Source organism: Leptonotus elevatus, chromosome 13 (assembly GCF_054856555.1).
Source record: "Leptonotus elevatus isolate MCC_2025b chromosome 13, RoL_Lele_1.0, whole genome shotgun sequence".
Taxonomy (NCBI): Eukaryota; Metazoa; Chordata; class Actinopteri; order Syngnathiformes; family Syngnathidae; genus Leptonotus; species Leptonotus elevatus.
In genome coordinates, this window is record NC_141251.1 from 8,968,249 (window position 1) to 8,983,403 (window position 15,155).

At 39.0% G+C, this 15,155-nt stretch overlaps 1 protein-coding gene across 2 annotated transcripts in view; it reads right to left on the reverse strand.

The window, feature by feature from the left end:
• Window positions 1-1,160: 1,160 nt before the first annotated feature.
• The window catches only part of bcl11aa (BCL11 transcription factor A a), a 48,034-nt gene continuing 34,039 nt past the window's right edge, over window positions 1,161-15,155 (reverse strand). For both annotated transcript variants that reach the window (XM_086093395.1, XM_086093394.1), the window contains exon 3: window positions 1,161-6,788. In XM_086093395.1, coding sequence (XP_085949521.1) covers window positions 4,561-6,788 — 2,228 coding nt within the window. In that variant the 3' untranslated portion in view covers window positions 1,161-4,560. The remainder of the gene's footprint in view (window positions 6,789-15,155) is intronic.

A 15,155-nucleotide genomic window follows, 5' to 3' on the forward strand; every position in this document is an offset into this window, starting at 1 on the left:
TGAACACTCCACATTAAAGGAAAGATACAAGCTGACAGGCTTTTGTTGAAAGGCAGGGGTTTTTTTGTACTCATCTGGGCATTAGTGAAGCATGCATGATGTAAAAAAAAATCTTTAATATTACCTTTTTGAACTGCACAATGCACCTTTAACCTTATGAGGCTTCTTTTTTTTTTTGCAATCTCAGTTACTCCTCATCAATCTTGACGAATTGAGATGAGCGTGCGTAAAGAAGTTGAAGTTAATCTTTATCCAATATTGAGATCTTACAGCCTTGGCAGAGGTCTGTGATCGACAACGTCCTATACTATTTTGTCGAATCTTCAGTGAAGGTTTTCTCTGAGTGGTCCAGTATCTATTCACGTCTTTGCTAAAGAGGCTGAAGAGTGTGTAAGATGAGTCGAAGGGTGCGGTGACTGGAGGACATGGTGCTGATTGATCCTGACAGCTTTATGATGCTTTGTGACTACTGAGCAAACTGAGGGACATAATTATATTTGCTTAAGGACATACTGTGAGAGCAGGCCATTTATATGTGTACTCATACTGTTAGTATGTCAAGTGAATGTCGGTGCACATGTGACTATGAGTATAGACGTTATCAGCAGCATAGTGTATTGGACTTTAGAGTGACGTTTACGTCTACTTGCATATATAAAATTAGCTGTACATGTGTGAAGAGTACTGTGTCTCTGTTTTGCAATAATTTTGGGATCCAGAACAAAGGGTAGGATTAGAGTTTTTCTACTTCTTCTTACTCCCTGTGATCTAAGACACCTAGAGATGATCTTTTTCTTTTTCTTTTTAACCAATTTGTATACATTTGTTTAGTGTTTATATCTTCAATAAATCAATCATCAGTTAATACACAGGCAATCACGCCCTCACACAGAACAATAACAAGGTCTAAAAGACAGCAAACAAATACATTTTTACATGACTATATCCATAATTTAAAAATGTGCACGTCATTCTCTTTATATTGATTTAGTATGTAAATATTCAATACGCAGCTGTAGTCGTCAGAAGTATAACAATTAAATATGAGAACATGTATAGTGTGGTAATGTTTGTTGTGAAGGTGAGTGCTACGGACATAGCAAGAAGGGAAAAAATTGAGATGGTACAAACACAGTGAAGATAATGGACAAGTGTCAATATACTTTCATTTTTTTTATTAACTGTTTTTTTGATAAAGGGACAAAATGGGTGTGTGAACAGGATTATGCAGACATCTGTCAGAAAACACAGACAGTGGTTTTCTTAATACAACTGAACAGGTACTACATATACAACAAAAATTGATAAAGAGCTTGATTTGTCAAATGACCATTGGCCACAAATACAAAATAACTGATATTATACTCTGACAAAAAAAATATAAAATAAAATTAAATCAAAACAAGGATCCATCCCATGTCTCTGTTTTGAACAGAGCATATAGGTGATAATAAATAGCAACTCCCATTGTAAAAGATAAAGTTCAAGTTCAAGTTACAACAAACAGCTCTCAGAACAGGAATAGAAAAGGCTGATAACAAAATATTCCGCATTGCCATTTACAAAAATTCTTAACTTAAGCAGGCTTCTCCACGTCTCCCAGGTCAATTTTAAATATGCTTGGCATATGAATGTGTACCGAATTCTAAATAGAAAGCACCATTTTGTATTTGGCAATGAAAAATAAAACTGCAAAACATTGAATTATTTTTTAAACATTTTTATTTTGACACTTTTTTTTGTACTGCTTGTACTGCATATGATTAATTTTTTTTCTCTCTAGTTGTTGGAATGTTGTCAGGTAGGGTCAGAGAGACAGAAGCGCACAACAGAACAGGCCAATGTCAGCTTGTATTACTGCATACAAGAATGGCAGCAGGATGGAAGGAGGGTCGGAACCAAAAACCAAAGAAGATATGTACAACGACCTCTGTGGACAGGGAAAAGAGCAGCGGCCATCATATGACCTACAATGCCTCCCAATGCCACACGCTTTAGCTGATTTTTTGTATTAGGTTTTTCATTTTATCTCTTTAAACATACAAATAATTTGCACTATATTATCCTGCCAAATTAAAAAAATATACCGTGGCAGCTTGGGATTTTTTCCACTACCAAAAAGGTATGGTACCTTTAGAGAGAACAAGCAACAGTTAAAAATACGAGCCTCAATATAAATACTATAGTGCCTACTCTAAGTGAACATTGAATTCAAATACAGTTCTAGAAATACAGAAAAATCAACCATAAATGTGTTTAAGCATAGGAATTGACATGTATGTGCATTTTCCTATATTTTAAGTTCTTTATATATTCATATATAATCTTAGTCATTTCCCCAATGCAAATTGTATTTCAACCTGAAGAGTTGTGAAGAGCCAAGGCAAAATAAAATACAAAACCATCACAGATTTTTTTGTTTTTGTTTTTTTCTTTTCTATTTCATCATTTCATATATACTGTGATCGGAGTCTTGAACATTACCAAGACACTGAGGAAAAGAGAAACGACAACAAACTCAACAGCTTCCCCTAAAAGACAGTGAAATGTTATTTCCGAAAAAATTGTATTTCCATACCAATAATTAATGGAACATTTATACAAAAATGTGAACAACAAGTTTTGTGTGTTTATCGTCCAGCCGACAAAGTCAGAGATTATCCAAGACAAAGATGGCAAGAATGAAACAATGCAGCTCTTCTCCAAAGTCATCATTCAGGACTACAGTGCGCCAGTGGGCCCAGAGTCCTGTAGTGCTGTACATTAAATGTACAGACCTTGATGAAACACGGATTTTTCTTAGCCCAGTAGACACGTGGACAAAATATCAAATGTAAAATGGCAAGGGGGTGAAGATCAATTATTATTAAATTGCTGTCAGCAGACTATTTGACTGTTTTTACAAGTGGGACCCTCTCCCCCCTTTTGCGTAAACTTTTAAACTTGCAATTTGAAACCGTGCACTTTCATGTCTTTTAGCTAACAATGTAGCATTTAGACTCAAGCCTGACCACTACTGCAAATGTGTGGAACAATGCAAGAGAGATGATGGTACTTCCAGGTTGAATGACAAGTGCTTGACTGGAAACAGTTTATAAAAGACCTCTCCTCTTTGTTGCAAAGCAACAAAACGTGTGCTCTCCATTAGCCTATGCGTACTGATTAAATTATCACATTTCACTCTTTTTAAGAGCCGGTGTGTACTGATGGATTTCTTCTTACAGTTCGTTTTGCTGGAGATCATTGTTACAGACCCTGTTTTGAAGAAATGAAGAAATAATTGCCTCTAATCCCAATCAATCACACACACTGTATGTACTGTATATTCAAGTTTGCTGTAGCTTTCTTTCTGTCTAGCTTCAAGGTATTTCAATGCTCTCAAGTCTCTTTTGGAGGTCACATATTACTTACTGTGTCGTTCCAAACAACACAAATGAAAGCAGCGTTGTAGGTTTGTGCTAACTCAGACAAATATCACTGGTATCCCTCAAGTTCAGGATTGTACATTACAGATGACCAATTTTTTCCTTAAAAGTAGCTCCTGATCAGAAACAGAACTACACATATTCAGATATCCACAACACTGGTCGTACCATGCTCCTTATAAAATCCACATATGAAGATAAGCCCATTGAACATGTACTAGGTAGCTAAATGGTAATTGACTAGAAAGTGAATCTTTGATTATGAGGTGTCACAGTTCAGTGGGGCAGGCAGGTGCTTGATGCAAGGACCTTTTCTTGGTGGTTTCTTGGTGCCTAGTGTGGCCCCCAAACTTATTCCAGATAAGATTATGGCCAATGTAGTCTTAAAATATCAAAGGCACTCTTTCTTACTTTACCAAATGATAGTACAATTTTAAGTCTTTGCACACCCTTGTGTTATTGAAATTTGACCGTCATTACTATTTATTTTTACTCTTCAAAGCTATGAAGTATTTTTTTCAACCCTGTGTGAACATGGCATCTTTTACAAAGATCCGGATAAGTGCATTTCCAGGGATTCCAGAAGTGAGTCATTTTCCATGTAACAACACAAAACTGTACATGATATGTGTTACAGGGTATATGCAGCATGGGTATACTGTATCTTTCTTGTCTTTTCTCTTTTTGAAGAATAAAAAGAAAAAAAACATAACAAGAGAAAAAACAGCAACACATTTACTAAACAAGTAACCAACCAGGGACAAGTTCTTTTCTTTTTTCATTTCTTTTTTTGTTTTGTTTTTGATTAACAAAAACATACTATGCATGCTGACAAATTCTTAAAAATGAAAACGTAAAATTCCCAAAATAAAATAGTACGCAACATGTAATTTATTGCACAAGAAAAAGGCTCGAAGTTTTGCCTCAATGCAAGAATATTGCCCCGATACAGATCATGCATTCAATGGGTAATGAACACGGGGTGTGCTGGTGCAGAGCACATGGTCTTCTTAACTTTCCACCAGCCTGATGAAAGTGGAGTTTTGGGGCCGGGGCAAAAAACTGCAAGAGTCTTGGAATAAACAGGGAGCTAATGGCAGACAGCTGCAGAGAAAAGGTCCCATTGTTCGGCCTTCTACTCTGACTTTATTTCGGTACTCAAAGGACGGTCACTGTGCCATTTTTTCATGTGTTTCTCCAAGGTGCTATAGACACTGAAGGGCATCTGACAGATTTCACACTTGTACACATCCTTGCCCAATTGACCGTGGGTCTTCATGTGACGAGTAAGTTTGGAGCTCTGGGCACAAGCGTAATTGCACAGGTCACACTTGTATGGCCTCTCCCCTGTATGGCTGCGCCGATGCACAGTCAGATTACTACAGTTCTTGAATATCTTGCCACAGTACTCGCAAGTGTCACTCCTTCGACCGTCCTTGGAGCTGGGCCGCCCATGACCGCCGAGATGAGGTGTGCTGCCCCCACTTCCCGTCCCACTACGACCTGACATCCCACCGTCGAGTTCCCCCGGGGGAGTTGAGAATCGCAGACTGCCGTTCTCTGAGGAATGCTCGGACGAAGAGGCGAAGGGCGATTGTCTGGAGTCCCCAAAGTTCAGAAAAGGATCCTTGAGCTGTCTAGATGCAGCATAGCCGGCAAGCCACTGCGAATAGACATTTTCCGTGTTGGGGATTGTGGGAGTGGGCAGGTCAAATTCTTTTTCCAGCTTGATGCGTTTGGAAAAAGGACTGAGTGGACTTGGGCTACCCAAAAGCAGTTTTTTAGAAAGGCAGGCAGAGGCGGATTCATTAGGGGATGCTCCGCGTCCGTTGACAGTTAAGAGTGAGCCCTCCTCGCCACGATTTGATTCCGGCACTGAGTTAGAATCGCACATCTCCCGATTTTGTGAATGTCCTCTGTTAAGGTGGTGGTGGAGGTGGTTCTCCTGGGCGATTGCGTTTCTTTTGTGTGCACTGAGGGCTTCGCTGAAATGCTGCATGCTGGCGGCAAGGCCCATTCCCTGCATTACCTCTGGGAGTGAACGAGGAATGGACCCCTCATCAGTCATCCCTCCCAGTCGGGTTCCGATACCGCCATTGTTTTCATGCTGACGTGCGGCTTCAAGGTTCAAGCCAAAGTGGTAGCTGTTGTTTCGCCGAGCAGCCCTCTCTCCATTCTGCACTTCCTCCTCCTCTCCTTCTTCTTCCTCCTCCTCCTCCTCTTCCTCCTCCTCCTCTTCTTCTTCTTCTTCCTCCTCCTCTTCCTCTCCATTCTCACGTAGCATTCTGTTGTTTTCACATTTGAGCTTGGCCACCACCGACTTAAGGGCATTGCTGGCACTGCCCATGTGTTCACTGGTGCCAGGCTCTGGAGAGGAGGCAGTTGAAAGTCCGTCTTCTGACTTGCCTGTGTTTGGCGAGGAGGATTTGTGCATGTGAGTTTTCATATGGCGCTTCAATTTACTTGCCTGCGTGCAGGCATGGTCACACAAATGGCATTTGTACGGCTTTTCTCCTGTGTGGCTGCGCCGGTGCACTATTAGATTACTCTGAAACTTGAAGGCTTTGCCACAAAACTCGCAACACTTGGATTTCAGCGGCGTGTTGGAGGAGGGTGTTGCCCCTGTGGAGGGAAGAGGAGTGGTAGGAGTGGTCTGGGAGCCCACAGGGGACTGCATGGAGCCTGGCAGGGGCGGTGGGGTTGCAAGAAACGGAGTTTTGTTGCCACCTCCACCTCCCGTTCCTATGCTTCCCACACTTGTTTGGAATGGCTGGAGTAAGCGCTGCATGGGGCCAGGCCGGCTGGGGGATAGAGGAGGAGTGGACCCTGAGGTGTTACCCGCCAGCTCCCGTAACCGCCGTGAGAAGTCCATTGTCGGAGGGGGCTCCATGGGAAGAGGAGGATTGAGGCGCAGCACCCTGTCAAAGGCACTCGGGTGGTGGGCTGCCAGCGCCAGTTCCTCTGGGCTCAGGTGGTGGGGGTCCAGGTGGTTCCTTGGAGGGGGGCTGAAGATAGGTGGGGTGGGAGGAAAACGCTGATGATGGAGCCCACCACCAATCCCAAGTGTACTTCCTGCTCCCACACTGTCCCTTCCCCCTGAGCCTGAGCCTGGGATTCGGAGGAGATTGAAAGGGCTTGCATCAGGAGGCAGATGGAGGCCGTGGAGGGGAGGGTGCGAAGGACAATTTGCGCCCCCGCCCAGGGAGGAAGGCCCGCCCATTCGTGGGGTGAGAGGACAGCCATGTTCACTCTCCAGGTAGATACGGAAACCATGGGAGTTCTGGGCGTGCTGCAGCAGGAACCAGGCACTGCCGTATGACTGCTTACAAGTAGTGCATGTGTAGGTTGTCGGTTCTTCTTTGCCTATAGTGACAGAAAAAAGAACATGTCAGATTTGAACTTCAATTAAAGTATATTTACATTTATTGACTCCGTAGAGAAAACTATGGTTTTAAACCTCCAGTTCTGTTGGTTCTTCACCATCAAGGCTATCACTGTATAGAGACGGTCATTATTTTGTCCAGAATAACAGGCATGAATAACTAAGACTTGGCTGAACCAATCAGTTTTTGAAACCTTAGGCTTAAATGTTACAGCTATTAAGAGCAGTTGGCACATGGTGTTGCAGACTTTGCAAATACAACAGTACCTCTTATTGAGGTCATGCCCCACATGAGTTACATGTGAGAATATACTGTGCATGTTTTTTTCAGTGTGTGTTGTTCTTCTCCCAGACTTTTCTGGAACAAAATGTTTCCCTTTGGAATAAATGTTAGTCCTCTGATGTCAGCAGCAGAACAAAGAAAGCGCTATCCTGGCGGACCACCTCTTTCTCTTCCCATTGAGCCACCAAAACAGTGTGTTGTTCACAAACACTCATAGCCAACAATAATTACACCAACATATGCATGAGGGGGAAATGTAGCATTATTCATGATATTAATGAAATGCTAAAGATATCTGTGTGCATCTTGCCATTGAAATGAGATATTTCAGATGACAAACAATTGAAAATACTGAAAAGTTAACTGGTACGTAACACAGTTATGTTACATTTTCAGACTGACTCAATTATAAATACAGCATGCTATAGCAAAAAAGTTTGCCCCTATAATCCCCATGGTATGTTTCCATACAGAGTTATTCTAATTTAATATTCACTATGTGCACATGTTTACATTATATGGGAGCGCCTCAATAAATTCAAATATCTTACAACAATGTATGCATTTCAATACAGAAGTTCAATTTAAAAAATGAAACTCTTTATATAGATTTATCAAACAGATAAGAAAATAATGGAAAGCCAATTGCAATCAAATATCTACAGTGACAATCATTCAAACCTAATTTTCTTGACAGTGAATTGTGAGTTTTCATTCACTGTAAGCTTTAATCACGGAAATATATATATATTTTTTTTAAATGGTGGACTGAATTGCTCAATTAAATGACATTTTCTACAATTATAATGTATTCCGATGCAATGCACCTGTACTGCACTTTCCATGTTCACATTGCAAAGAAACTAGATAACCCAGGATTCAACTGGATAAAAGTACTTTTGTTGACCACAATTTATGTTCCTGCAGCAGAAATTACTTAATAATAGTGAGACAGGATGAGATGAACATGCAACAAAAACATTGACTTTAATTTGCCTCATCAATAATAACCTTTTGTGCCACCTACGGTATCATGCACATATAATCTAATTACGGACACGGTCGGACAGACATCAGTTTTATTAAAAATGTTGGCAACAAACAAGACCAGGTACTGCCATTTAGATGATTTTAAATATAAATCAATGTGACTAAACAACTAAGTTATATTCTTCTTAACTAACTACAAGTCAGAATTCTAATCTTAAATTATTTAAAATAGGGATCCAATTCGCGGAGATAAACTGTGCATTACTCCTTAATAGCATAAAAGTTCATATTATATTTTATTTTGTGTCTTCCAACCTTTATTGAGTCAGAGCACTTTTTTTTTTTTTACATTAGAATCATCATGCAGTGAAGACAAACCTATTATGCTGTTGTATGCAACAACTGTCTGCACAGGTTAATGGTAGCTTCAGCCATCTAGTGGAAGAGCCTTAACAGTTCCGCCTGTCACTATATGTCGCTGGCATGGATAGCTGAACAGAGATTTCAGATGAATTCATAATTTAAATTGGATCATTTCCCATGGTGTACACACACTACTGTTCCATGGCACAGTAGTTGGGAACACTGGCTTTACGACACATTCAATAACTGTTACACGTTGTGCAGACTTAAGTCTGGGATTGATAACGATATTAATCGTAATCAATGTATATGACTGATGCGTATAGTAAGAATCGATGGGGATGGGTTACTAATAAGCCATGGCTTCTACCCGTCAGCATTTCTTTCGAATGTCAATGTTGCAAATTATATTATGTGATCGATGTAACCTGTAATAATGTGTCCGAAAGGAAAAAAATGAATAAAACAAAACAAAACAAACAAAACACACTTTGCAAAAAACTGCTTAGAAAACAGTGTAATAATCAGCTTTTAGACATTATGCTAATAACCTTATTTTAAAAGATACAAAGACCACAAATACAAATGCAAAGACAACATGTATGTATTGTAAACAATTGCTGTGTGCAGTTGTAAAATATGTGTTAAATGATGTGTACAGAGTGGCACATTCTGTCTTTTTGTTTCACTGAAATGCATCTCCTTTTTGCCAGTCTCTCCTTTCCAACACACAGTTGTCCCACATGACCAGAACAGGGGCTGCTAAATTATGGATCATTAAAATCGGCACAAATTACCACTAATGTGGCCACCTGCATCAGATTTAACCTCTGAATATAATTTGCATTATCAAGACTAGGGATGGTTAATTTTATTCAATCATTCATTTTTCCTCTTGATGAACCGGTCAGTCCATTTATTAATTTAGTCAATTCTATTTTGGTGATGCAGGAATTGGATGATGTGGCGGTCTGACTCCTGCGGGTTAGATTTGATGCATTTTTCAACAACATAAGTGTTACTGCCAAGAATAATAAAAAAATAAATAAAAATAAAAATCTGGCTGCAAAACATTCAACAAACAGATTTGCTCCATTTAAAATGCTATATTTGCCCTCAAAACCATTTTGCCTTATAACTTCCATTAATAATAATAATAATAATAATAATAATAATAAAAGAAAAGTTTATAAAGCATCAGAGAAATCAGGGTTTGTTTGTTTGTTTGTTTGTTTGTTTTTGTAATTACGGGGCAATAGTTGTAATCTGAAATCATGAGTGTGTGCAGCACCATGGTTGCATAAGATTAATTTCCAACGTGTTAACAAAATATAATACTAATACAAATTAAGTGAACAGAGTTTTTCTCTCTAACTCATATATTCCTTATACACTGCTAGGTACGACTTGTTCATGCACAGAGTGAAACTGTAAGGTTAATGGATTTTAGAGTAGGCGACTGCTCCACTCTGTCTCTCTGTAATATACTCCCATCAACCACTTCATTAGGAAAACTCTCTGCCACTCTGAGGTAGAAAAATTAAGTGAGAAAGTGGAATGGAGACAGAAAGATGAAGGCAAGGGGATCGAGGTGAGAAAGGTGAAGTAATACTTTCATTTAATATGAATGTAGAGACGACAAACATTCTATAACTAGTTAGCTGGAGTGCAGCAGGTGTATTAGCGGTTGAAAGAGGAAGGAGAGGGAAGATGTGCACGGGGATGATTGTGTGGGATTCTTTACTCGAAGCTAAATGTCAAAAGCTCCTGGTGAGACTCTGGAGAACAGACACTCTCAGTTTCACAAATGTCCTAACACTCAATACCAGCCATGCTACAGTGACCAGCTCAGGCATTACACTCTATTAAACCAAGGGCATTGCCTGGGCACTTAAGTGGTGCTGCATGGGAGAGGGAGGAAAAGTGGGAGATCAAGGCGGCTTCGCTTGTGTTACCCCCTCTCTGTGTGAGGAGAGAGCGAGAGAGAGAGCGAGAGAGAGAGCGAGAGAGAGAGAGAGAGAGAGAGAGAGAGAGAGAGAGAGAGAGAGAGAGAGAGAGAGAGACTTAATACCTGACTGACAGTGTCAGTACAAATGTTTTTATTGTTAATATTTGTGTACTTCAATCGACGCAAAATAAAGCCAACATTGTTATTTCAAATGATCTTTGGACTGTACCACAGAATGCCCGTTCTTTGAAATGGCTGACTTCAGTCATCCTGTCCTATAAATTAGCTGGATTGCCATCATTAAATCTTATTAAGAACATCCTTCAGAGAAATACTGATGCCAAGTGTTTGCCACCTCTTAAATTATACTGTCCATCTTCTTTTTTTTTGACTGACACAAATTTGATCAATTTCTACAAATTTGTCTTCTCTTTGTTTACGAGATCTTTTTGTGGAGTCTTTTCATTCTGTCTTCCATCTAAACCCTTTGCTCCTCCTCTTTCAACCCGTCAGTGTTCTTTGCAGGTTGTCCTTGGCTGAGTCCACCTCTAGGTGAGACGGTAGTAACTGACATGATGGAACATCACTAAAACAGGATTAAGAACATATACTGGGAGTGAGGGACAAGGACTCTTGTAAAATTTGGGATTTAAATCTGAGCCTCAGCATTTTTTACTGCTTATACGAGGATTACTAGTAACCTTTCATCACCTCATTTTTGACCTTAAAGAAATTTTAAGACATCGAATTTATTGCTGGTAATGAACAGTCAAGTTATTGTATTCTCCTTTTGATCAATGATTCCCATTTAGTAGTTACTTAACTTTATCACTGCAATTTTGTGAAGAGCCTGTCAAAATGATTATGTGTGCTTCTTTACCCCTATTTAAAAACAATAAAAGTGTTGATTAAACTTAAAAATGTATTTTGGTCAAGTTCAAATCAGTTCTGTTACAAAAGTGTGAACAACAAAGTTATTGAGAAAAACATTTGAGCATGTTGATGTGGCTTTCTGTTAATTTATGGCATCTGTTCCTCAAAATCGGAGACATTTTTCTCATTTCAAGCCAAATTCCAGCAATGATTTATCCAGCAAACATATTCCTCATTTTTCGTCACTTAGTCAAGAGCAAACAATTGCGACGAAAAAATAGTCGGTCGGTGTCATCTCAGCAGTCAACTGACTTATATGAAGAAAGGCCCCATGCAGATTTTTATTTTCTAGAGCCCAGCACCAAAGTTTAAATCCATAAAGAAAAGCAAGTTAGATACTGTAAGGTCTTGAATACATATCAATTTGTCCGACAGCAACAAACCTTGGCCTTAAATTACTTTCAGTCCTCTCTCGCCTTGTGAGCAAAAAATATCAATATCGTCTGTCCGTGTGTATGTGTGTTTGTGGAATATATCAATACCTTCTGTCTCTGTGTTTGGAACCCCTGCCGGGCTACAGACTGTGGCATCCGCAACTCTCTCACTTGTAATCGAGTGTGTGTGTGTGTGTGTGTTTTTTTGTTGTTTTTTTCCCCTTGATGTCACACACATGCAAACTATGTCACCCATACAGTAATGCATCTTGTAAAGGCTGTTCTAATGACAAAGCCTGCACCTTTAAACTGTGTTTATACACGTAATTAAATGGAGGTGACCTTTGGAGAAGCATCCAAGTGCGCTGTGGCAGTATGCTTGTCGTTGTGTACAAGTGAGTGCGCGTGTCCATGTGGAAGGCCGGCACCCCTGATCGCAGCGACAGCCTCCACTTAACCCGAAACCACCATAGTGAAATTACAGAGCAGCCAAATTACAGCACTTATGTGAGCACAGAGAGGGAGAGAGAGAGAGAGAGAGACGGGAGGGAGGGATTGAAAGACAGAAGGTGGTCCTCAATGTGTCTGTGCTTGTGTTGGAAGCTTCTGAACTTGGTTACACAAGAGTCAGTCTTGAGTCGACGGCGCGCACGCGCACACACACAAAACTGGGCCTGCATGTGTGGCCCCATCCCAGGATGCAAACTCTCGCTTTCAACTCTTGATCTCTTGCCGTTTCATCAGATTTAATTCGATCGGTCCGAGTTGGTTTGGATTTTACTGGGGCTGAATAATTTAGGCTTTTGATTGATTGCACACAGCTGACTCTGTTTGACATGCAGGACTTGTACTTGGAGAAGGAAAATGAACAGGGGGTAGTTAGGTGTTTAGTTATGTCTCCACTACTGCATATATAAATGATAAATACACATCTATGCACAACTTCTGTCAATGGGATTCTTATTTGTAAAAACTAGCGAGGGGTGTCAAAATAGTGTGTTAATTTTGAGTTAAAGTTCCTTTAACGTCACTCATTTTTTAACGCTTTAAAAAAAAATATATATATAATTAATTGTAATTAACTACAATTTATTTCTGTACAATTACTTGAAAAGCCTGTAGTGTAGGAATTCCAGTAGCATACACGTCCACGTCAAAACATAAGCAGGAATACATTTCATAATAATGCATATATTTGTGGAGTTGTATATTAACGTTTTAAAAATGTGCAGAATCTCACATGTTATTTCATGTTAAAGAATAGATAGCTCTTAATATGAAAAGAAAAATGCACTGAGCTGTCACCAACATCTTACAAATGTAATTATGCCATCTGGTAGCAGAAAAATGACCTCAACACAAATCAATAGAGTTAATATTTTTAATTTTAGCTCAATTTGATGAATTATTATGGAATGATTGTATAAATGACTAAAAGATGCAGCCATATTTCTATTAGTTTAACATTATTTTCCACTTCTGTGTCAACAAGAGAATGAAAACTAAAATCGTTGTACATTTTATTGTACATTTATATATAGAAATATATATATATATATATATATATATACAGATATAAAATGTGTGATTAATCGTGAGTTAACTATTGAAGTGATGCGATTAATTACGATTAAAAAAAAATTGAATCACCTGCCACCCCTAGTTATAACATTCTTCTTTTTTATTTTTTTATTTTTTGAAAGATCCGTAGCCAAAATGCACTTGCACTAGGAGCGCGCTGAGATTTTCATTACTTGCCATAAGTGGGAGAAGAAATGAGATGGTCACAAATGACACACATGCACGGGCTAGTATTGAACGATCTGCAGAGACCTGCAACAGCTGCCAAGCACGGCAATTCAGTCATCAGTGCGAATGTGTGTGTCTGTCTTTGTATGCGTGTGTGCTTTGTGCGTGCTGCAGTGACCGCGCTAGGAGATCACTCTGAGCCGAGCAAACACCTCAGCTGGACGGAGGCCCACACACAAACACGCACAGCACTTTGCTTCCTCTCCTCATCTAATCCCTCCTCCGCCCACTTGACTTCATCCCTCCATCTGTCCGTCAACACTGCATACAGGTGGCTGTCTTCTCACTCGCTGTAGTCTCACACTGAATTCAGTTGTCCGTGCCGTTGTTCTCATCCATGCCCTCCCCGGCCTTTAATCCATTAACAAGTTTAACTTCTTATTGCCTTGATGTTATGATTTCACAGCAATGCAAAGGAAAAGAAGAATCATAAAAATCCAAAAGTGCTAGTCTTACATATTGTAACCACCCAATGTTTATTGTAACTTCAGGACAAGTTGCAATCTACGGAAGCATGGAAATGCCAATGTGGACTAAACATTTGTATATTCATGTTTAAATGTACTTGCAAAATGTGTTTAAAAATATTTGCAAATAGGTTTGAATGTAATTGCAAATTCAATGTACTTGCAAATATGTTTAAACGTGTTTAAATACTTTCAAACGTACTTGTAGGCTAAATGCTAAAACAATTACATTTTATATGATTTATTATTTGGTCTGCGGTGCATGATTTTCATTTGGCATTTTCTCCCCACGATGAGACAGGGTATTGATTTGGTATTGGTATTGTTTTTTTTATTTATTTATATATATTTTTTAGATTTTGCCTACAGTATACCAATGCATTAAAACATGTAAAAATTTCAAATTTAAATAAATTAAATGAAAAAAAATAAAATAATAAAATGTAAGTAAGCAAACATTGTTTATTCCTCAGTTTTGTGATTTGATCATTTTTACGATGACTTGTGCATGTGCATACTCAGTGGCATTATGGGAAAAAATGTCAAATGGCACTCATGCACTGCAGATATAATAATGATTAAAAAAAATATGAATAAACAATGTTTATTTACTTAATTTTTTAACGTACTGATATAATGTGGGCCAAATGGTCAAAAAACTTTTGGTTTTGTTTTTTCACTTGCGCATGTGCAAGTCAATGACATTATGAAAAAATGAGCCTACAAATACGTTTAAACATATTTAAATGTGTGGAAACATATTTGCAAATATGTTCTAACATGTTTGCCGGACAAAAATGTTTTCTCCACATTGGCACTTCTGTAGCAATCCACCTCTCAAAATTGCACAAATATATCAACAAAAGGCCACTATATTTAGAATTTGCATTAGTACAAGACTTAGCATGAAGACTTTCTAAACGGTTTTGGTGTCTGTGGGGATTTGTGACCATTCATCCAGAAAAACATTTGTAAGAGCAGAGGTCAGTGATGTTGGTTAATGGAGCCTGGCTCACAACCTCTGTGAAATTAAATGCTTGATAACGTTGGGGTGAGGGCTCCAAAGCTTTCCTCACCAAACTTCTCCAATCACATCTCTTACGAAAATTGCTTTGTGCTTTGGACATAGAATTGTCCAAACGGTCTTTATAGAACAATGAATGAATACATTTTTCTCAATA